Source organism: Capricornis sumatraensis, chromosome 2 (genome assembly GCF_032405125.1).
Source record: "Capricornis sumatraensis isolate serow.1 chromosome 2, serow.2, whole genome shotgun sequence".
NCBI classification, from domain to species: domain Eukaryota; kingdom Metazoa; phylum Chordata; class Mammalia; order Artiodactyla; family Bovidae; genus Capricornis; species Capricornis sumatraensis.
The window spans coordinates 204,595,688-204,620,888 of NC_091070.1; the positions used below are offsets into that span (position 1 = coordinate 204,595,688).

Sequence of the window (25,201 nt, forward strand, 5' to 3'; positions counted from 1 at the left end):
CTATAGGAAGAGGAGTAAAACTTAGAAATTTGATGCAGAAGTATAACTTTTTTGCATAGAAAATAGTAAAAGATCGGGGACTAACCTGGTTGGTTCAGTGGTTAAAACCCCACACTTCCACTTCAAGGGCCACAGGTTTGATCCCTGGTTGGGAAACTAAGATCCTGAATTGTTAGACAGAGTGGTTTTGTTGCTTGAAGTGAACTCTTACCACTTGCTTTTCTTCTCTGAGACTGAGTCTGAATGAGGGAGGCTTTAGTTAAAGGTATATATGGGCAGAGGAAGGAATGCAGTCTACATACTCTCAGAACTCGTAGAACTGAAAAACATTTCAATCGGGCAAACATATACTGAGTGTACATTGTGTGGGAGGAACTAAGTGTTGCCTCCATGAGATACATTGAAATAAAATTTCTTGAGAAATGCTACTTATTTTTGTATGCTAGAAAGTGTTTCATAAGGGATTATTTTGATCATTGGGTAAGATTTACTTTTTGTTTTTTAACAGTATTGTTGGAGATAGTTTATGTACAGCTAATTGAATGTTTAAAATTTACAGTTTGAGGATTTTTGTCATGTGAAGTTATTACTAGTTGACAGTATGAACATTTCTATCACACCCAAAAGTTTGCTCATTTCCTTTTGTAACTTGTGCCTCCCGCCACTCTTATCCCAGACAACCCAATGTGGGGAGAATTGACATCTTAACAGTATTACTTCAAGCCATGAAAGTGTGAAATCTTTCTATTCATTACATTGTTAATTTCTCTCAGGAATGTTTAGTTTTCAGTGTAGAGGACTTGGATGTTTCCAGTTCAGTTTAATCATGAATGTTTTGGATTTGGATGCTATATGTTTTAAAGTTCAGTTCTTTGCTGCTAGTAATAAAAATGTAATTAATTTTCATATATTAAACTTGTATCCTGCAATCTTGTTAATTCTAGTATTTTTTAAAGATGCCTTGGGATTTCTATAATTATGTTATCTGCAAGTAGACACTTTTCCTGCGTCTTTCCTTCCTCCTCCTCTGTCTCTTCGTAGAACCTTACTGCAGTGATGAGAATCTCTCATTTCAAGTCCTTACTTGAAGTGAGAAAGTGGGCATCCAGCCTTATTTCCATTCTTAGGAGGAAAGTATCCAGTCTTTCACCCCTAAATATGACATAAGCTGTAGGGGTTTTGTAGATGCTGTTTGTCAGACTGAGGAAGTTCTCTAGTAAGCCCGGTTTATTGAGTGTTTATCATGAACGGGTGTAAATTTTTTTAACTGCTCTTTTTGTTCATATTGAAGTGATTATATGACTTTTCTTTTATTCTGTTTGAGTGTTGAATTACATTGATTGCATTTGAAATGTTGAACCTTGTATTCCTTAGATGAACCCTTACTGAGTCATGATATTCAGTTCAGTTCAGTTCAGTCGCTAGGTCGTGTCCGACTCTTGGCGACCCCATGAATCGCAGCACGCCAGGCCTCCCTGTCCATCACCAACTCCCAGAGTTCACTCAGACTCGCGTCTGTCGAGTCAGTGATGCCATCCAGCCATCTCATCCTCAGTCGTCCCCTTCTTCTTCTGCCCCCAATCCCTCCCAGCACCAAAGTCTTTTCCAATGAGGTGGCCAAAGTACTGGAGTTTCAGCTTTAGCATCATTCCTTCCAAAGAAATCCCAGGGTTGATCTTCAGAATGGACTGGTTGGATCTCCTTGCAGTCCAAGGGACTCTCAAGAGTCTTCTCCAACACCACTGTTCAAAAGCATCAATTATCATCCCATTAATGTATCGTTGGATTCCTTTTGCTAGTATCTGAAGGATTTTCGCATCTGTGTTCATGAGGGATGTGGACACAACAAAAATCAAGTAGTCAGAACATTAAAAGATTATGTTCATGAAAACTAGACCTCTCAAGTTAATGAATTTAGCACTTTTCTGTGTATGGGAAGATGCAAGAGTCTGGGCTCATTGAAATCACTCCTTTGATAGATTATGCACCTTCACTATCTAGGGTCCATATCCTGTTTTTCTGCATCCTGAATCCCCTCAGGGTGGCTGCAGTGGCTGATGGCTTGATGGCCTTACCATCTTTTGTTGACTTATTTGACAGATGACATTTTTTCATCTGTAGTAATATTGGCTAGCTTTTGATATTAGGGTTATGCTAGCCTCATAAAACTGATAGGGGTGTATTCCTTCTATTTTCTGAAAAATTTCTTGATTGGTAGATTGATATATCTTCCTTGAATATTTGAGAAAATTCATCAGTGAATTCATCTTGACCTGAAGCTGAAGATGTTTTTTATGTGTGTGAAGGCTCAGCCTGTAAACAATCTGCCTGCAATACGGGAGACCTGGGTTCGATCCCTGGGTTGGGAAGATATCCTGGAGAAGGGAAAAGCTACCCACTTCAGTATTCTGGCCTGGAGAATTCCATGGACTGTATAGTCCATGGGGTGGCAACGAGTTGGACACAACTGAGCAAATTTCCCTTTCAGTTTCACTTTTGATAGTTACTTTGTTATGGGACTGTTCACATTTTCTCTTTTTATTCCAGTTTTGGTAAATTATGTTCTTAAGGAATTTTGTCCCTTGTATCTAAGTAGTTATATTTGTTAGTGTAAAGTGGATCATAATATTCTCTTACTTTAATATATAGAGAGTCTGTAGTAATAACTCTTCATTCTTAGTATTGATGATTTGTTTTCTCTTTTTTCTTCATTGGTATAGCTAAAGGTTTGTCAATTTTGTGAGTCTTTTCAAAGAATCGGGTTTTGTCTTAAAAAGATTTTTTTTCTGTTGGCTTTCTGTTTTTATTTCTATTTTTATCTTTATCATTTACTTCTTTTTTATTTCTTTCTCAGTGCAGTCCAGTTCAATCGCTCAGTCCTATCAGACTCTTTGTGACCCCATGGACTGCAGCACACCAAGCTTCCCTGTCCATCACCAATTCCTGGAGCTTACTCAAACTCAGGTCGATCGAATTGGTGATGCCGTCCAAACATCTCATTCTCTGTTGTCCCCTTATTCTCCCGCCTTCAAGCTCTCCCAGCATCAGGATCTTTTCAAATAAATCAGCTCTTCGCATCAGGTGGCCAAAGTATTGGAGCTTCAGCTTTAGCATCAGTCCTTCCAATGAAAATTCAGAACTGATTTCCTTTAGGATGGACTGGTTGGATCTCCTTGCAGTCCAAGGGACTCTCAAGAATCTTCTCCAACACCACAGTTCAAAAGACCAATTCTTCGGCACTCACCTTCCTTTATAGTCCAACTCTCACATCCATACATGACTACAGGAAAAACCATAGCTTTGACTAGATGGACCTTTGTTGACAAAGTAATGTCTTGACTTTTTAATATGCTACCTAGGTTGGTCATAGCTTTTCTTCCAAGGAGTAAGCATCTTTTAATTTCATGGCTGCAGTCACCATCTGCAGTGATTTTGGAGCCAAAAAAAGATAAGTCTCACTGTTTCCACTGGTTCCCCATCTATTTGCCATGAAGTGATGGGACCAGATGCCATGATCTTCATTTTCTGAATGTTGAGTTTTTAGCCAGCTTTTTCACTCTTCTCTTTCACTTTCATCAAGAGACTCTTTAGTTCCTGTTCACTTTCTGCCATAAGGCTGTTGTCGTCTGCATATCTGAGGTTATTGATATTTCTCCCACAATCTTGATTCCAGCTTGTACTTCATCCAGCCTGGCATTTCTCATGAAGTAGCCTGCATATAAGCAGGGTGACAGTATATAGCCTTGATGAACTCCTTTCTCAATTTGGAACCAGTCTGTTGTTCCATGTATAGTTCTGTTACTTCTTGAGCTGCATATAGGAGTCAGGTCAGGTGGTCTGGTATTCCCATCCCTTTAAGAATTTTCCACAGTTTGTTGTGATCCACACGGTCAAAGCCTTTGGCATACATAGAAATAGATGTTTTTCTGAAACTCTCTTGCTTTTTTGATGCTCCACCGATGTTGGCAATTTGATCTCTGGTTCCTCTGCCTTTTCTGAATCCAGCTGGAACATCTGGAAGTTCATGGTTCATGTACGTTGAAGCCTGGCTGGAGAATTTTGAGCATTACTTCACTAGCGTGTGAGATGAGTGCAATTGTGCAGTAGTTTGAACATTCGTTGGCATTGCCTTTGGGATTGAAATGAAAACTGACCTTTTCCAGTCCTGTGGCCACTGCTGAGTTTTCCAAATGTGCTGGCATATTGAGTGCAGTACTTTCACAGCATCATCTTTTAGGATTTGAAATAGCTCAACTGGAATTCCATCACTTCCATTAGCTTTGTTCATAGCAGTGCTTTCTAAGGCTCACTTGACTTCATGTTCCAGGATGTCTGGCTCTAGGTGAGTGATCACACCATTGTGGTTATCTGGGTCCTGAAGATCTTTTTTGTACAGTTCTTCTGTGTATTCTTGCCATCTCTTCTTAATATCTTCTGTTTCTGTTAGGTCCATACTGTTTCTGTCCTTTATCGAGCCCATCTTTGCATGATATGTTCCCTTGCTATCTCTAATTTTCTTGAAGAGATCTCTAGTCTTTCCCATTCTGTTATTTTCTTCTATTTCTTTGCATTGATCGCTGAGGAAGGCTTTCTTATCTCTCCTTTCTATTCTTTGGAACTCTGCATTCAAATGGGTATATATTTCCTTTTCTCCTTTACCTTTAGCTTTTTTTCTTTTCTCAGATGTTTGTAAGGTCTCCTCAAGACAATCATTTTACCTTTTTGCATTTCTTTTTCTTGGGGATGGTCTCGATCCCTGTCTCCTGTACAGTATCACGAACCTCCATCCATAGTTCTTCAGGCACTCTAGTCTGTCAGATCTAATCCCTTGAATCTGTTTGTCACTTCCACTGTATAATTGTAAGGGATTTGATTTAGGTCATAACCTGAATGCTTTTTGGTTTTTCCTACTTTCTTCAATTTCAGTCTGAATTTGGCAATAAGAAGTTCATGATCTAAGCCACAGTCAGCTCCCAGTCTTGTTTTTGCTGACTGTGTATACCTTCATCTTTGACTGCAAAGAGTATAATCAGTCTGATTTCAGTATTGACCATCTGGTGATGTCCATGTGTAGCGTCTTCTCTTGTGTTGTTGAAAGAGGGTATTTGGTATTACCCATACATTCTCTTGGCAAAACTCTGTTAGCCTTTCCTCTGCTTCAGTTTGTACTCCAAGGCTAAATTTGCCTATTACTCCAGGTATCTCTTGACTTCCTACTTTTGCATTCCAGTCCCCAATGATGAAAAGTACATCTTTTTTTGGTGTTAGTTCTAGAAGGTCTTGTAGGTCTTCATAGAACCATTTAACTTAGCTTCTTCAGCGTTAGTGGTTGAGGCATCAACCGGTATTACTGTGATATTGAATGTTTGCCTTGGAAACGAACAGAGATCATTCTGTCTTTTTTGAGATTGTTTTTGAGGGTATTAACTTCAGCTTTCTAATTATACAGGATCACTACCACCACATCTGGGTCCCAGGGTTGCAGCGAGAGGGAAAGAGAATGGGGGACAAGCAAATTCTTTTCAAAGACGTGACCCAAAAGTTGCACACATCACTCTTGCTTAAATCCCATTTGTCACACCTTAGTCCCATCGCTGCAAATAGTTGTAAATGAGCCTGGAAAAGGTGATCTTTAGCTGGGCACTGATGAATTAATGACTACAGAGATCCATTACTAAAAGGTAGAAGAGGGAGAGATTGGCATTAGTGGAATATTAGTGGTATCAGCTACAGAAGTTTGTCTCTAATATTTGTAAACTCACTCTATAGCCCACAGTGATTATCAGGTCAGTGGGTGCGTGCTGCATCACTTCATTTGTGTCTGACTTTTTGCAACCCTATGAACGATAGCCCACCAGGCTCCTCTGTCCATGGGATTCTCCAGGCAAGAATACTGGATTGGGTTGCCATTTCCTTCTCCATATCAGGTTAGTAGTAGCCTATTAAAATATAGTAAGAAGATAATTCAGCAAGGAGTTTATTTTCAGAAACAAAATACAAAACTGGATGTTGGAGAATTTTGTGAAATAACTTCAAATTGTGTTAAATTTGGTGGTTTTATGAGCTAATAATTATTTATTTTGTTCTTGTATTTTAGGCCTCAACTCCATATAGCATAGATTCAGATTCTTTGGGAATGGAGTGTATTATTTCGGGAAGTGCCTCTCCAACTCTGGCAATCAACACTGTGACTAACAAAGTAATTCTTTTTTTTGAACGCTTTTGAAATGTCATTGAGTAATACATTTTATTTGCTTTTATAGTAACAACAGGTTTCTTTATGGTTGAGGTTCAAGAAGTTACCAGTTTGACCAAACCATACATGGCAGTTTGAAAGCTGAATCCTCAATGCTTTTTAGCTTTACATAAGTTAAAAGTAAATAAATAATTCTCTGGAAAATTGAAAGATACTTATTGGGAAGCTCTATATTAAATCTCAATTCTTGACATTTCCGGTCCCAAAAACTTTTTGAGTACAGCATTTTATTGAATCAGTTTGTTTCAAAATCATTGGTTACCCCTCTAAATATGTGATTTAAAAAAAGATTGACAAAATCCCAGGGCATCAGCTGAATCCAATAAGGTAAATAATTCAGGCAAACTTCTAGAGTTGATTTGAGTGTTGGTCAACATCTTTCATGATATTCAAGTCTAGGTACATACCCAGAAATAATATGAGGTAGTCTACTGCAATTTTTTATTTTTTACACAAGGGTCGAAACTTTGTGCCAGCTCTATTTGTATCAAGAGAGATTTGAAATGAAGGTAATTTCTTAACCTCATATCTTAAAACGTTGTAAAGGCTGTGGGAGGCTCATGGAGTAACTCAGTTCTGTGCGTTTGTTCCTCCTTACTGGACCGTGATGGGCCCGTGAGGACATACATTTCCCACACTTGTGGGAATCTGTCAGTCTTGCTTTTACCCTCTCTTCTTATTTCCCTTGTTTTCACTTGCTCTTTGTTTTTTATCTCTCATTCTTTACGCTCTTATGCACCTACATAAACACAAACACCTGCACATACCAATTGCTATATGTAGTAGCTTTCTATTTGTTAAAGTTAATGGATTAACAGAGGACAGGTTATAATCAGAGTCAGATTTCTAATTTAGATAGGAAACTGGCAGCTGAGATAAAGAGTAATAATTTTTCTCAGATAACAATATACAGGCTGATGCCACCAGAATCACTTAGGAGAGGGGTGAGTATGTTAGTGTGTATGTTTGTTTGGTGGTGGTAGTAATTCCTAGATTCCATTGCAGGCCTACCAAATCAGGTACTTGATCTTTTTGGAGAGGACCCAGAAATCGGTATTTTTAAAAATCATCCCTAAGCGTACCCAGCTAGACTTGAGTATTTCTGGTGAAACCTGTGGGCTGGAATCAGAAGTATCCAGTACTGTTCTTTGCAGTAGTCCAAGTAGGAGATACTGAGGCCTAAACATGGAAGTTGTGGCTGTGAGGAAACAATTAGAAAATAGTAATGCTGAGACTTCGTGACTAAACAAAGGAGCTGGAGTTTTTGGACTTCTGCTTTCAGATATGATAGAATAGCTAGTATCGGATTAACCCTTCTCCCTATCTATATAAAATTACTACTCCCCCCCCCCCCCCCACCTACCAGTTAAAAAGAGGGGAAGAGGCATTGGAGAAAAAGATAGGACTTCAGAAGTGAAAATCTCAGTAAAAAGGATAGCACACTGAGATAAGCTATGCACATTTTCCTTTGGGACGTTTCCCACTTCTCAGTGCATGGCATAGAGGCTGAACAGAAAACTGCCAACCTTGAGCAGTCATTGAGCCAGGGAGATAAAAGTTGAAGTTTGAGCTTGCCAAAGATCCAGGGCTTAAGGACCATTATCCTGAGGAATCTCAAAAGTGACTTCAACTTTTAGCAAGCAGTATCCACTTAGGGCTTTTGCTGACCACTAACCTGTGTGTGCTTGGATTCGGACACAGACAAATCAAGTAGAGCTGGCACTAGCCAGGATTCAGCAGTCTCATAGAGAAGGGGGAACAAAAATTGTAGTTCTTCCAGAAGGGAGCTGTGGTAAACACCCCAGTATTTCAGATCAATAATTCAGAAAGATTATATTCTATGAGTAAGAGCAAACCAAAAATAACACCAGTCTCAAACTGTTATTAGCGTGGTATGCTAATATTCTACTTGCCAAAAGGAAACTAAATTTTTTTCTGGAAAATAACATATCCTCAGCTTTTTCAAGTTTTCGTAAGTTAGGTCTCATTTTCAGGAAAGAATTGTCAGACATTTCAGGAAACAAGACCAAATAATTAAATGCTAAGATGGGAAAGACGAAGGATATCGCAGTATCCACAAGTGATCTAGATATTGATTTTTAAATAACTATGACTAATATATTGGAGAAAATAGGCCAATTATAGAAAATTTAATTGGAATCTGTGTGGAAGAATCAAGAGACCTAAAAATTATTATAACTGAAATTAAGAATTCAGTGGATGGGTTTAAGAGAAGATTAGACCCACCAGAGGAGAGAATCAGTGAACTGGAAGATAGATCAGTAGAAAATGTGCAGATTGACGCATGAAGGAAAATCATGGACAATTCAGAAAATTTAGGAGATAAATGGGATATAGGGAAAAGCTCTAACGAACTTGCCATTAGGGTTCCAGAGGAGAAGAAAAAGGGAATAGAGAAGAAACAGTGTTTTAATTTTTTAAGACTGATAAAAGATAACACAGTACAGATTCAAGAAGTCCTGAGAAGCTCAGGAAAGACCAAATAAAAGAAATCATTATTAGGCAAATAAAAATCAAAACTACAAAAAATAAGAATTAAAAAAAAACTTAAAATCAGGAAAATAACAGGGAACTTTACTGAATTCTGAATAGAAATGATAAAAGGCACCACCAGAATGAAATTTTTGTAGTGCTGAAAGGAAATACCTGCTAACCCAGAATTCTCAAATTAGAATTTCTATGAAAAAGGGTTAAAAAATAGCCTTTTACAGAAACAAAATGTTAAAGAATGTTACTAGTTCACCCATATTTAAAAAATTAAAGGAGGTTAATTTTTCACATAGAAGGAAAATTGTCCTTTGCAGAAAAGAATGAAGAAAACCAAAAGAATATGTATGTCAGTAAATATAAATATGTATTGAGTGATTAAAACAATAGCAGTGCTGTTGTATAACACAATGATTTGGAGTCTAAAATACTTGCAGAAGTTAAAAAGTACGTGACAGTACTAGGGTAAGATAGGAAATACATTTACTTAATGTCTTCACATTGTGTGGCAAGTAGTAAAAGTACTAACTCAAAGACATGTAGCAAAATAGAGGGTACTGATTCTTAATACTTCAGTATATATCAGAATAACTAGGAAGGCTTGTTAAAAACTCAGATTCCTGGGCCCTACTCTGAGAATTTCTGATTCTCTTAGTCTGGATTGAGATCTGAAAAACTGCATTTCTTTCAAGTTCTCAGGTATTGGTCTTGTATTGGTTCAGGTTCCTTACTTTATAAACCACTGCTCTAGCTTACTACAAGAATAGTAAAAGAATATTACCAAGTAAGGAAAAAAATAATAAATCCTTGATTAATCCAGAATAGCCAAGAGAGGAGAAAAAAATGAACAGAGAGGAAATGGGAACACAGGAAAATAAATAGTATTTAAATCTATTTGCATTAGGAAATAATGTTAAATGTAAATGCATTGAATATTCCATTTAAAGGCCAAAGAATCTTTTCTGACCACAACAGCATGAAACTAGAAATCAACTATAGAAAGAGGAATAAGAAAAGAAAAAAAAAAAAAAATTATATGGCAGCTAAACAACCAATGCCTCCACAGTGAAATCAGAGAAATTTAGAAACGCCTGAGACAAATGGCAGACAGCATGCACAATGTATGGGGTGCAGCACGGCAGCTCTTATAGGGGGGTGGTTCAGAGTGACGCAGGCCTCCTCGGAGAAACAAGGGGGGCGCAAGCAACCTGCCACCTGCAAGAATGAGAGAGAGTACACAAAGCCTAAAGGCAGCAGAGGAAAGGAAGGAGAAACAGAGATTTTAAAAAAGTAGGGAAAAATCAATAAAACCAAGAGCTGGTTCTGTGAAAGGGTAAAAACAATATTAACAAACTTCTGGCCAGGCTCACCAAGCAGAAGAGAGGACCCAAATGAAGTAAGAAATGAAAGAGAAGTAATAACTGATACTGCAAAAATACAAAAAAACATAAGAGAATACTTTGAACTAAGAAATGGACAAGTTTCTAGAAAAATACAGCCTACCAAAACTGAATCAAGAAGAAATAATACACCAGAAGTGAAATAGAATCTGGAAAAAAAAAAAAAAAACAGAAATCACTGCAGACAGTCTAGGACCAGATTACTTCACTGAAGAAATCTAGCAACCATACCAAGAATTTATACCAGTCCTTCTCAAACTCTTCCAAAAGATTGAAAAGGGGGAACTCTTCCAAAGTCATTCTATGAAGCTGTTATAACTGTGATACCAAAACCAGACACAGACTGTAACAAAAAAGAAAATTACAGGACAGTATCTTTGATTCATATAGATGCAAAAATTTTCAACAAAATATTAGCAAGCCAAATTGAAGAATACATAAAATTTCTTAGTTGGCTCAGAATCTACTTGCCAATGCAGGAGCCACAGGAGACATGGGTTTTTATCTGGATTGGGAAGATCCCCTAGAGAAGGAAATAGCAACCCACTCCAATATTCTTGCCAGGATAATCCCATGGAAAGAGAAGTCTGGTGAGCTACAGTCCCTGATTGTGAAAGAGTTGGACATTACTAAGCGACTGAGGATGATACTATGATCAAGTCGGATTCATCTCAGGGTCACAAGAATGGATTGGTATATGCACTATATTTTTTAAATCGCTATACTATTCAAAGCAGTCTAAAGACTTAATGGGATCCCTATAAAATTACCTATGATGTTTTTCACAGAACTAGAATAATCCTAAAATTTATGTGGAACCATAAAAAAAAACAGAATCGCCATAGTAAACCTGAGGAAAAAGAACAAAGCTAGAAGCATAACCTTCCCAGACTTCAGACAATACTGCAAAGCTGTTGTAATCAAAACAGCATGATATTGACAGAAAAACATACATATGGATCAATGGAACAGAACACAGAGCCCAGAAATAAACCCGCCCACTGTAGTTAATTAATCTTGACTAAGGACACAAGAATACACAATTGAGAAAAGATAGTCTCTTGAGTAATGACAGAAAGTGGAGAGGAACTGAAGAGCCTCTTGATGAGAGTGAGAGAGGAGAGTGAAAAAACTCACTTGAAACTCAACAATAAAGAAACTAAGATCATGACATCTAGTTCCATCACTTCATGGCAAATAGATGGGGGGAAAGTGGAATCAGCTACAGATTGTATTTTGGGGAGCTCCAAAATCACTGCAGATGGTGACTGCAGCCATGAAATTAAAGGATGCATGCTCTATCTTGAGAAAGAAAAAATGGAACTGGAGAAATCAAGCTCCCTGACTCAGATTATACTCAGATTATACTACAGAGTTAACTAATCAAAATAATATTGTACTGGGACAAAAACAGAAGTATAGATCAATGGAATAGGATAGAAAACCCAGAAAAAAACCTTTGCACCTGTGGTCAATTAATCTATGACAGAGGAGGGAAGACTATACAACAAATAAATGGTGCTGGGAAAACTGGACAGCTATATGTAAAACAATGAAATTAGATCATTCTTTAACTCCATACAGAAACATAAGCTCAAAATGGATTAAAAACCTATTTATAAGACTGGATGCTGTAAAATTAGAGGAAAACATAGGCAGAACACTCTCTGACATAAATCGCAGCAATATCTTTTTCATTCCATCTTCCAGTATAATGGAAATAAAAACAAATGGAAACTACTTACACTCAGGAGCTTTTGCACAGCAAACAATAATTAAACCATAAAGACAACCCACAGATTGGGAGAAAATATTTGCAAATGATGTGACAGATAAGGGATTAGTCTCCAGAATTTACGAAGAGCTCATGACACTCAACAGCATCAAAACAACCCACTCAAAAAATGGACAGCAGACCTAAATAGACATTTCTCCAAAGAAGGCATACAGATGGACACTAGGCACATGAAAAGATGTTCAGCGTTGCTAATTACTAGAGAAATGTGAATCAGAACTACAATGAGATATCACTTCACATCACCCAGAATGGCTATCATCAAAATTTAGCAAACAGTAATTGCTGGAGAAGGGTAGAGAGAAGGGAACCCTTGTACACTGATGGTGGGAATGTAAATTTGTATAGCTACTATGGAGAACAGTATGGAGGTTCCTTAAAAACTGAAAATAGAGCTACCATGTGACCCTGCAATCCCACTCCTAGGCATATATCTGGAGAAAAATGTGATTCAAAAGGATACATGCACCCCAGTGTTCGTTCCTTGACTGTTTACAATAGCCAAAACCTGGAAGCAACCTAAATGTCCATTGACAGAGGAATGGATAAAGAAGATGTGGTATGTACATACAGTGAAATACTGCTAAGTTGCTTCAGTCGTGTCCGACTTTGTGCAACCCCATAGACGGCAGCCCACCAGGCTCCCCCGTCCCTGGGATTCTCCAGGCAAGAGTACTGGAGTGGGGTGCCATTGCCTTCTCCATGAGTGAAATACTACTCAGTTGTAAAAAAGAATGAAATAATGCCATTTGCAGCAACATGGGTGGACCTAGAAGTTATCATGCCAAGTGAAGTAAGTCAGAAAGTTCTAGACAAGTATCCTGATATCACTTAGATGTGGAGTCTAAGATATGGCATAAATGAACATATTTGAAACAAACTGACAGATGTGAAAAAACAAAGTTATGGTTACCAAAGTGAAGAGAGAGTGGGGAAGGGATAAAACAAAAGTTTCGGATTAGCAGATATACACTACTGTGTATAAAATAAATAAATAACAAGATCTTACCGTAAAGCTCAGGGAACTATATTCAGTACCCAATAGTATAGTGGAAAAGAATGTGAAAAAGCATATATGTGTGTGTGTATAACTGAATCACTTTGCTGCACACCGGAAACTAATACAACATTGAAAATTAAATAACTTCAATTTTTAAAAAATGCTCAAGATTGTCAGACTGGATGGAAATACAAAACTCAAACTATGTTCTGCTTATAAAAGATAAGAAAAGATTGTAAAAGAAAGAAGGCACATCACTAAAACCAAAGATTTATTTTTGGAAAAGGACCATTTCAGTAATTACCTGTAAGTGCAGCAGTAGGGGCAGTAACAGCCTCAAAACCTGGCAGGACTAAAAGAAGAAATGGACAGATCTTTGACCAGTGAGGTAGGTTTTAACATGTCTCTGCTGCTGCTGCTTAGTTGCTTCAGTTGTGTCCAATTCTGTGCGACCCTATAGATGGCAGCCCACCAAGCTCCTCTGTCCTTAGGATTTTCCAGGCAAGAATACTGGAATGGGTTGTCATTTCCTTCTCCAGTGCATGAAAGTGAAAAGTGAAAGTGAAGTTGCTCAGTCGTGTCTGACTCTTAGTGATCCCATGGACTGCAGCCTACCAGGCTCCTCCATACATGGGATTTTCCAGGCAAGAGTATTGGAGTGGGTTGCGATTTCCTTCTCTATAACATGCCTCTAGAAATCATAAAACAGCAGATCAATACCAAAACACAAAAATCAGACAAATCCTATTCAAGATATTTAAAGGAATTGAACTACAAAATTAGGAAATTTGACTCAACTGATAAATACAATGTTTTATCCAACAGTTGTAGAATAGACTTTTTTTAATGTATACATGGAATAATTAGCAGAATTGATCATGTTATACTGACTTGTGCTAGAGCATTAAAGTGATTCTCAGCAAATTTCAGAAACCAACAACATACGGTGAGTATTTTCAAATGTAGTGGAGTTAAAGGTAGAAATAGCAAGGACGTAATGAGAAAATCACCCAAAGTATGCAAAATAAGCAATATAGTTACACAACCCATGGATCAAGGAAGAGTCATTTCAGAAATTAGAAAGTAGTTGGATTGATGAAAAACAGGAATATGAAATATCAAAGCCTGTAGAATATGAAATATTAGCTTCAATCGCATGTAGTAGAATGCAATAAAGATGGAATATTAACAGTTTAAGCATCTAGAAAAAGAAGAGCAAAATAAATTGGAAGAAGAAAGACATAAAAATAGAAGTCAGTGAAATAGAAAGCACGTGTACTGAAGCCTGAGTCAGCAAACAGAAATTTAGTTCTTTATAAAAGGTTAATAAAGTAGATAATTTGTTTCTAGCCAAGGTGGAAGAGCAGGGTCTAGACTTAATTTGTTACTTCAGACAACTGAAAATACAGACAATGTATATGAAACAATGGTTTTCAAGAGATTGGGCCATAAGGACAGTTATCCCCTGAGAAATGGTGAACAAAGTGAGTCCTGTGATGTACTAGATTACTGCCTGGAGAAAGTTTGCAGGACACACAGGTCTCCCTGAGTTGAGGGGGTAGAGTCAGGAGAACTTGGTGGCTAGAGTTCACAGGGCGGCATGTCAGAGATGAGAGAGCTGCACAGAGAAGGAATTATAGAGTTAGATAGAGGGTTCCTCTTGAGTCTTCCGGACTGTAGCCTACCAGGCTCCACAGTCCATGGAAATTTTCCAGGCAAGAGTACTGGAGTGGGTTGCCATTTCCTTCTCCGGGGGATCTTCCCAACCCAGGGATTGAACTTGGGTCTCTCGGGTCTCCCGCATTGTGGGCATACACTTTACTGTCTGAGCCACCAGGGAAGCCCTATCAACTGGGTATTTGAAGGTAATTATTGAGACTGAGGAAAGAACCACCTGAAAGTATTGGTGTCGGCAATCATTGAGATTCATAGGCCCAGAAGTAATTCCTATTCCCACCACAGGAGACGCTTTTTAATTCAGTCTTTTGCCCTCGTAGTGGACAAAATTGGCCTTAGTTTAAAATACTGATCTGGTCCTACTTATATACTTTAAAGAGAGAAGGCGATGGAACCCCACTCCAGTACTCTTGCCTGGAAAATCCGATGGACGGAGAAGCCTGGTGGGCTGCAGTACATGGGGTCGCTAAGAGTTGAACACGACTGACTGACTTCACTTTCACGCATTGGAGAAGGAAATGGCAACCCACTCCAGTGTTCTTGCCTGGAGAATCCCAGGGACGGGGGAGCCTGGTGGGCTGCCGTCTATGGGGTCGCACAGAGTCAGACACGACTGAAGTGACTTAGCAGCAGCAGCAGCATACACTTTAAAAGGAAAACCCAGAAGGCTCAAACTGTTTTAAAGTAATAACCTTTTTCAAATTAATTTTTTTTCCAAATACAATTCAAAGCCCATAAATTCACCCTTTTAAAGTTTACAGTCAGTGGGTTTTGGTATATCCATAAGGTTGTACAACCATTAATTATCATCTAGTTCCAGAACATTTTCATTACTCCCAAAAGAAAATTCCATACCCCTTATCATTCATTCCCCATCTCCTCCATCCCCTGGTAACCATTAATATATTTTCTAAAACTGGACCTTTCATATAAGTGGTATTGCAGAATATATGACCTTTATGTCCAGCTTCTTTCACTAAATACATTTTCAGAGTTCATCCATGATACAGCATGTAGCCATATTTCATTCCTGTTGTCAGATAATTTAACTGTGTCCCAGAATAAAGCCCAAGAACATTAATAGGAATATAAAAATATAGCACTTAATAATGTAAATTCACAGTAGTCCAGCATTCCGATAAAAAGTTACCAGGCCGTCAAAGAAGCAGTAAAAACCAGTCCATAATGAGAATTATCAGTCAGTCAGAACTGACCCAGAAAGGACACACATGATAGAACTGGTGGGAGAGAATGTTAGAACAGTTACCGTGAGCCAAGATACGGAGTAACCTGAGTGTCCATCGATGAATGGATAAAGGAAAGGTGGTACGCAGTTTATAATGGAATAATGCTCAGCCATGAGACAGAAATCCTGCTATTGATGACAAAATGGGTGGACCTTGAAGGCTTATGGCTTAGTGAAATAAGTTGGGTAGAGAAAGACAAATAATATATGATGATATTACTTACAGGTGGAGTCTTGAAAGGCCAAACTCAGAAAAACAGAATAGAATGGTGGTTACTGTGGGCCTAGGAGGTGGGGAGAAATGGGGATATGGTCACAGGGAGTTTTTTTTTGTTATAAGATGATTAAGTTTTAGAAATCTAATATATAGCTTTGTGATTACATACATGATAATACAGCACTGTTATATACAGAAAAGTTTCTGGGAAATCAGATCTTAAATGTTCTTGCCATTAAAAGGAATGATGATCCTGTGAGGTGATGGAGGTGTTAGCTCATGTTGTGATGGTAGTAATTTTGTAAAATATATCAAACTACACCTTAAACTTACATACTGTCATATGTCAGTTATATCTCAATAAAGCCTGAGGCTAAGAGTTAGGGGAACTGTTATTATAAGTATATTTTATGGAAGTTCAGGTTGAATATGTGTATAGACACATGGAAGACATTTTAAAAACCCAAATCAAAATCTTTAGGGATAAAATTTATGTTTAGGGATAAAAATTATTTTTGAGTTGAATAATAAGCTAGATGGGAGAGTATTAACTGAAGTTATGACCCGGAGTCAATCTGTTTAAGATATAACTGTGTAAAGCAAAAATTCCAAAAACAAATTGTGGATTTGTAACACATAAAAGTAAAATATATGACAGTCATAGTGTTCAGGCAAGGAGCGGAAAGGAGAAATTAGTTATGAAAAGAGAAAAAGTTTAAAATTTGGGAAGTCAGAAGTAAAGCTGTCACTCACAGATGACATGATTGTTCATACGGAAAACTCAAAAGAATCTATAGATAAACTCTTAGAATTAAAAAATGAATTTACAAAAGTATCAATATTAGATCCGTGTTGGATTTTGGAAGTCATTTGTATTTCTTTGTATTAGCCATAGACAGAAAACAAAATTTAGAAGATAATGCTTACATTAGCACTCGAAAACATCAAGTATAGAGATACCTTGTTTTATTGTGCTTTGCTGTATTACCCTACCCAGACACTGCACTTTTTACAAATTGAAGTTTTCTGGCAAAACTGTGTTGTCAGCTGATGGTTAGTTTTTTCTTTTTAAGCTAATAAAGTACTTTAAAATTAAGGTATGTACATTGTTCTTTTAGACATAATGCTGTTAACACACTTCATAGAATTAATACAGTATAAACATGACTTTTTTATGCACTAGGAAGCCAAAAAAATTGTGTGACTCACTTTATTTTGATACTTTCTTTATTGCAGTGGTCTGAAACCAAGCCCACAATATCTCAGATAGCTAGGATTGAATGCAAGATTAATTCTACACAAAAAAAACTATAAAGAATTCCTAAGAGAATAAAGGGTATGAATTAGTAGATATGTAGTTTTCGTAAAGAAGATTATTGTAAAGAAGTCAGTAGATTTAATAGTCCGGTCAAAATTCCACAATGCTTTTTTTAGGTAAAGGAAGTTAGTAGAAAATGAACAGCTAATTTCGAAATATTAATGAGACTCCAGATGGGAAACAGTAATTGAAGAAAATATTGAAGATAAAGGTAAAAGTTAGAGGATTTATACTTCCAGATATCAAGAGTAAAGCTATAATAATTGAAAGTGTAATATTGGCATAAGAACAGACAGACTTGTGGAACAAAGTTCAGTGATGTCTTTCAACAAATGATGCTGAATCAGTAGTAAAGTGAGATTTTTCGTTCACAAAAATCAATTTCGGATAGATCAGAGACCTTAATATAAAGTTCTCAATTGTGTGGAAAAAAACCCCGAATTTTAAAAAATGGAATTAAGTAATAAAGATTAAGAGCTGATACTAATGCAGTACGAAACAAAGCTTATGTAATCCTTTATGCTGCAAAAGGATAGAAAAGGATATATACATTGTATGAACCTAATCATTAATGGCAGCTGTCTGTATAAAGGCTACCTGTAACAGGAGATAATGTGGATAATGACTGGCTGATGAATGATGACTGGGGGAGTTTATGAGCAGGCCTTTTGGTGGGCCAGTATGCTCTGTGTCAGTGGTGCTGTGATCTGTGGACACCTGACTGACCAGTACTCTTTGTGACATTCCATGACTAAAATATTTGCCTTTTTCTTTGTTTTTGTGTTTTCATGAATGTAGCAGAAGCAATACAGGTAAACATTAGCGCAAGTCAAGGCAGTACTGACTGCTAGTACTCACTGTATTCTTCACAGCCACACGCCCTTCAGATTGTGGAGGGGGGACATAACGTTTTACCTCAGAATATCCTTGGTGATGCAGGAAAAATAATTTTATTGAATTGTGACCTTTGAGTACGTATCTTTTTAAGAGTGTGCAGTGGAATGAGAAGTATTCGTGAAACACAGTGTGGTGGCCTCCAGGAAGAGCGTTTGTGTTGAACTAGCTGCTCTCTTCATGGAGGTGTGATTTTACTTGAAAGACCAACTGGCACTATTATTCAGATTCGAGTACTTGGCAGATATTTTGAAAATGAATAAGCCTCTCCCTTCAAGGAAAAGAATTAGCAGTATCTTTTGCCAGTGGTAAAATTTGAGCTTTTAAGCAAAACACGTAAGTTTGGGAAACTTATATCCACTGCAGTGAGTCTGATAGCTTCACAGTCTTTTCTGTGAAATCTTTTCTGATAGCTTCACAGTGAGATTATTGGTGATGGTTAAGAAGTGTGATGTTTTGATTTTGTGTAATGAAATACATCAGTATTTGAAAGATCTGCAAAGCTTCGTGAACAGTATTTTTCAAATGATCAATGTATAGTGTTATAAAATCATAAATGATGCATTCAGAATACAAAGTGGAAAGTGGATTATAATGCAGAAGAGTTTGATAATTTATTCATGTGGTTTCAGATTCTCTATTGCAACTAATCTTTTAAAAATTGCCACTTGTCATATTTTTGTGTCATATCAAAAAAGACTATAGTTATCTGAAAAAGCTATTAAAATATTCTTCCCTTTTCCGTGTGTGTGTGTGTGTGTGTGTGTGTGTGTGTGTGAGATGCTGAGTTTTCTTCCTATCCTTCCACCTGAACAACATATTGCAACAAATGGAACATAGAAGCAGATATGAGAATCTAGCTGTTCTCCCTTTAAGCCAGGGTTTGAGATTTACAAAAATACAAAACAGTGACACCCTTCTAATTTTACTTATTTATTGAGAGAAAATCTTTTTATGTTATATAGTTGAGTTTGTGATTGTTATTTTTAGATTAATAAATACTTAAAATTGTTAATTTCTGATATGCCAATTATTGATAAATATATCAAAAAACTTCTTGACTGCTTAATTTTTAAGACTAAACGGCTTCTAAGATCAGAGTTTGAGAACTGCTGTTGATTGCATGAGTATGATTCCATGAATATGCCCATTTTTAAATTAACAAACTATAATTTGTACATTTACTCTTATGTTACATTTTAGTAACAGTGTTATCATCCTTAGTTGTGAGGATTTGTCTAAGATGATGGGGAGTATTTCTGGCTTGAGTAATAGGTAACAGCATGGACAGGAGAGAATGAGCAGCCAACAGAATGACTGTAGATAGGATGGTTGTAATTTGTTGATATTTTATTGTTTAAGAACCTGTAAGGTTGATTTTTTTAAAAAATAAAATTTATACTGGAAATACCAGAAAAATCTTTGCCATAGTTTTATTTCCTCTCATTTTCCCTTATTCACTTTCATTAGTTCGTAGACACATAATTATTCCTAGCTGATGTGAAGGTGAGACAGTTTGGTTTTACCTGAAGTATAGAGGCATATATGTCTCTCTTCCCTGGTAGCTCACCTGGTAAGAAATCCACCTGCAATGCAGCAGACCCCAGTTCAATCTCTGGGTCAGGAAGATTCCCTGGAGAAGGGATAGGCTAGCCACTTAAGTTTTCTTGGGCTTCCCTGGTGGCTCATAAGGTAAAGAATCCCCCTGCATTGTGGGAGACCTGGGTTCAATCCCTGGGTTGGAAAGATCCCGTGGAGAAGGAAACAGCTACCCATTCCAGTATTCTTTTTTTTTTATTCTTGCCTGAATTCCAGGGACAGAGGAACCTGGCAGGTTACAGTCCATGGGGTCACAAAGAGTCGGACATGACTGAACGACCTTCACTTTCAACTTGTGACAGATGAGCATTGGGCTTGACCCCATTTTTAGTACAGACTGAAGAGTGGTGATAGATCAATTGGTCATTAAATTCAGCAAGTATTATCATTTGTATACTGAGTAGAAAGCATTACACTGGATTACATTAGGATTATTTTGGGGGGAACTCAAGTTGCTAACAGCCTCCTGTTGGAGAAACGTTTGGGGACTTCCCTGGTGGTCCAGTGGCTAAGACTCTGAACTCCCAATACTGGGGGCCCAGATTTGGTCCGTGATCAGGGAACTAGGTACCACATGCCATGTTAAAGCTTGAAGATCCTACATACTGCAGCTAAGACCCTGCACAGCCAAATATATATATATATATATATATATATATATATATATATATGTTTTCATTTAACAAGAATTAATTAGACCATAAAATCAAATGAGGGCTTCCTAGGTGGCACTGGAGTTACTGCCTGCCAGGGCAGGAGTAATTGTTCCCACGAAAGCAGGAGCATAGAAAAGGAAAGTAGTAGCAGATGAATAGAACTTTAAAGGATAGTTGGGCTAATTTCCTCTTTTAAAAATGCCTTTTTGTTCTTGTTTCTAATTAAAAATGATAATACATATTATATACAGACTTAAGCATTGTAAAAATATATACTGTCAGTGATGAAAGTCTTAAGGGATACCCAGCTGCCTCCTAGTTAACCATCGGTAGCAGTTTGATACATAGTTCTTTCATGTCTAATGTACATGTTAGCATATTATTTTAAAATCAGATCACATATTTAGTGATTGTGCAAATACGTTGGATGTTTAAGTTTCTGGTTTTCAATATTATAGACACCATGATGCCTAAATTCTGGTTTTTGTATTCTTTTTTTGATGCCTAAGATTTTGAAAGAAGGAAAGAGCAATTTTGCTTAAAGCTTGAGTAAAAATAAGTTTATGCATTATAGAAATATTTAACAGTAAAAATCTATTATAATCCCCTTATTAAATGTTGATGAACTAATTATACCATTTAGAAAGTTGAATTTATGTACCTCTAGATGGGATATATCCTTCAGTTTGAAAGTATTTTGTGGTGAACATGGAATTAGTGAGTATAGAGCCCAGATCTGGGGGTAGGTAAACACCAAAGGAAAGACCAGTTATATTTTGCCTTCCTTCCATAGTCCCAGTTAGTTGTATTTTTGTAGAGTTGTTTAAAATGTAATTTTTATATTGGGAATTGCTCATTCAAATGTTGCTGTTCTTTTCATTGTAGGTAACATTGTACAACACTGATCAGGATGGTAGTGATAGCCCACGCAGTAGCCTTAACAACAGTCTCTCAGATCAGAGTTTGGCATCCGTGAATTTGAACAGTGTTGGAAGCGTGCATAGTTATACACCGGTAAGTCTTGGTGAAGTTAACTCCTTTGTTGAGTACTCATTTAGTGCTTAAAACTGAACAAAATGTAATTGATAATGCAAATAAAAATTGAATATGAATATTTCTCATTGGTTAGTTAATGATCATTAACTTAGATAAGTAAAACAGATTTTTATTATACTTTAGCAAGTTAGATACAAACATATTGTTGTACTATGTTATATATTTTGGTCTACTTAATCTGTTACATGTCCAAGTGAAAAACAATTAGAATAGGAAAAGAATTTTCATTTTACTTTTCTAAAGCTGTGTTTGATGGTATTTTATAGCCCTTGGTTAAAAGAGCTTAGAGGATATGTATATCACCTTGTTCCCAGAAGTGGATCTGAGAACAGCATTCTACAAACCCCAAAAGTTAGGATGACCTGGTACCCAGTTGCTTACCAGTCTTGTATTTTTAGATTGGGTCTAGAAAACTAAAGGTATGCTATAAAGGGACCTGTGTGAGTCTTCTTGCTCCTATGCTGACCCTTGTTATCTGATATTTCTTTTCAAGTCATCTTGCAACTATCTTCCCAAGTAGACAGAAGGGAACCCAGGAGAATCACACACCAGCCACACTGTTCATGGTACAAATTTGATCTCATCAAATCACTCTGTTCCAAGATGAGTAAATAGATAATAGCCTATACAGGGAAAAGGTAAAAGGGACAGAGGAGACCTGAATTTTAAAAATAACAAGAGGGAAACAAAAACTTTTACAGTTCACATTGAATGTAGGAAAAAAGATGACTGAAAACCATTAACAGTGCTCTGGGGGGAAAATATTTTTCAAAAATGCAGAAAAAAAACAGATAAAAGAATAACAATTATGTAAAAGAATACAATAGGTATGAAGAACTGCAAATTATAGGTGTCCCTGAATAGTTAGTACAGAGCAGTTTTCAAAAGAAATGAAGAATAAAAGGGTTAATGAGCTCTAAGAAAAGAAAATGGAAAAAACTATCTAGACACATCATGACAAATTTTTAAATTTCAGAAGTAATCATAGATAGTCTAGCAAAAGAAATAAGGTGTATTCAGAGAAACACAACTCATACTTTTCTTCCATAATACTAAATGCCAGAAGATAATGGAACACTTTTATACAGAGTGTTGAGGGAATAGATTTGGAATTATAAATATTATGCCCACCAAATTTTCATTCAGTTATGAAGTCAAAAAAAGACATTAATTCTTTAATACAGAGTTTGGAAAGCATCCTACCCTTGTTTTCCTGCACCCTTCCAGAAAAAAAATTACATATTTAGCTGATTGGGTGGTGAATTAAATCACTCAGTAATGATGAAGTCATGATAGAAAAGGACTATTGATTGGGAGCATTGAAGCAAACTCAGCAAAGATTTAGTAATTTTAAGTTGTTTTAAAATAATTAGAGTAGAAAATTGTGAAATGAAATCAAAGAACACAGAATTCAGTATTACAGAATATAAGAAGAAAAAGAAGCCTTTATAGAAACAGGTGACAGAAGTGGGAACAGACATGTCTGTTATTCCAGTACATGTAAGAGGGTTAAACTCCCCTGTTAAAAACTAGACATTATAGATTACTTTTTTTTTCTCCTTCATTTAATAAGATAATTAGTCATCAAGAGCTCCTAAAGCAACAGTACAGTGTGAACTTGTGGTTGGGCTTATCACGTAGCCATAGATTGAGCCTTTAAGGACACAGTAAGACTAATGCACTGTGACAGTTTTGTTACTTATTGCATACTGTATAAGCCAGATCACTATTGTGTCAGCTCCCTGGGTCCCACAGGATGACACTAAACCAAAGGAACCAGATGAGAAACTACAAGCGATGGGTGCCTGTTGTGGAGGAGTAAATTCCATTCTGTACCTAAATTGTTGCACAACTTGCATCTGTACCTTAGAAAGTCTCACCTGCCCCGCTTGCCCCCTACCCCGCCCCATCTGGGAACAAGGAGGCAGATGAGAAACCATCTCTTGGCAGATGCCTGCAAGTTAGAGAGATGAACTATTTTCCTTCAAGTAGGAAAATGGGTGAAAAATACCAGATAATAATTTGCTTCTTGTAAGGCCACTCATCATCCCTTGTTCTGGGGTAATCACAGGATTTTCAAAGGCCTAGGTCATTCTGCCATTGAGACTTGCTTACGTGGCCTGTGTGGAGACAACATTTAACGTCACCAGAGTGCCAGTTGGTGAAGCCATTGCCCTACACAAAATTCATATTTTTTCAGGTTATTGTAGACTTCTTGTGAGTATCCTTTTGAAAGGCTCCATAAACTTATGATCACTGAAAATGAAAGTTACTCAGTTGTATCTGACTCTTTGCAACCTTGTGGACAGTATATAGCCCACCAGGCTTCTCAGTCCATGGGATTCTCCAGGCAAGAACACTGGAGTGGATTGCCATTCCATTCTCCAGGGGATCTTCCTGACCCAGGGATCAAACCCAGGTCTCCTCCATTGCAGGCAGATTCTTTACCATCTGAGCCACCAGGGAAGCCCACTTATAGTCACTGCTCATGTCTTATTTAATTTTGCAAAAAACTAAAACATATGGTAGTTTGTCACTGCTTGATATAATCTTTAAGAGAGATTGCTGATCATGTTTCATTAATTTTATTTCTAGTTGTACTATTTTCAGAGGTAATTCTTACTTTAGTGTTCATGGTACTCTTTTTCCCTTTCAGAGCTCAAGGCCCTGTTCTGTTTTTCTCATCATCTCCTTTTTCTTTTATCCTTCACTTCTCATTTCCCATAAGTTTCATCTAAAAAAGAAACATTTACCTACAAATGAAGAGTTAGATGAATTGAAGTTCCTTGTTTCTTTGGGCAGTGTCATACAACCTGACTCAGCAATACTCACAGTATATAAGTACTTAAAGGTTAATTGAGTAAATGAGAAATGTTAGTTTCAGAGTATAATATGTTTGAGATGAGATTGCTTTTGTGGAAATTGGTGAAAATTTCACAGAAACTGGAAGGGGTCCAGGCTTGACTTAACACTTATTATGACGTTGGGAAGCTCCTTTAACTCCTTTGAATACTTAACTCCTACTGTGAAATGTGGAGATTGGATTAGATTTCTGTGATTCTTTAAGAGACAGATTAACAATTTATGGTGTGCCCTTTATGTGTATGCAACTCAATAGACAATAGGAAAGTCAAAGACAGGGAAGTTAATTCCTTTGGATTCTATTTTCAGTTCTAGTATTTTTAGTTACATATTGTGTGTAACAAACCAATTCTGATATAAAGCTACTAAATTAGTAGGTTTTTTCTTTTACTGTTAGGTGACAAATCACCCGGAACCAGTTTCTCAGTCATTAACGCCTCAACAGCAGCCACAGTACAACCTTCCAGAACGAGACAAACAGTTACTTTTCTCAGAATATAATTTTGAAGATCTCAGTGCCTCATTTCGGAGCCTTTATAAGTCAGTTTTTGAGCAGTCACTTAGTCAACAAGGTGAGTTTTAATACTTTTTTGTTAATATTTTTTTGAAATTTTTTAAAGAATTACTTTCAGATTACACTGTTACATTTCTTTAATCTTAGAATATTACCATCATGATAAGGATTGAATGCCTTTACTATAGTGTGTATATATAAGA

General features: G+C 37.0%; 1 protein-coding gene across 2 annotated transcripts in view; it reads left to right on the forward strand.

Moving 5' to 3' along the window:
• FOXJ3 (forkhead box J3) overlaps window positions 1-25,201 on the forward strand; it is a 145,723-nt gene that overhangs the window by 104,245 nt on the left and 16,277 nt on the right. The window contains exons 6-8 of one of the 2 annotated variants that reach the window (XM_068963909.1): window positions 6,098-6,199; window positions 21,452-21,580; window positions 24,882-25,056. In XM_068963909.1, the coding sequence (XP_068820010.1) occupies window positions 6,098-6,199; window positions 21,452-21,580; window positions 24,882-25,056 (406 nt within the window). The remainder of the gene's footprint in view (window positions 1-6,097; window positions 6,200-21,451; window positions 21,581-24,881; window positions 25,057-25,201) is intronic. The other variant, XM_068963910.1, reaches the window with a different exon arrangement.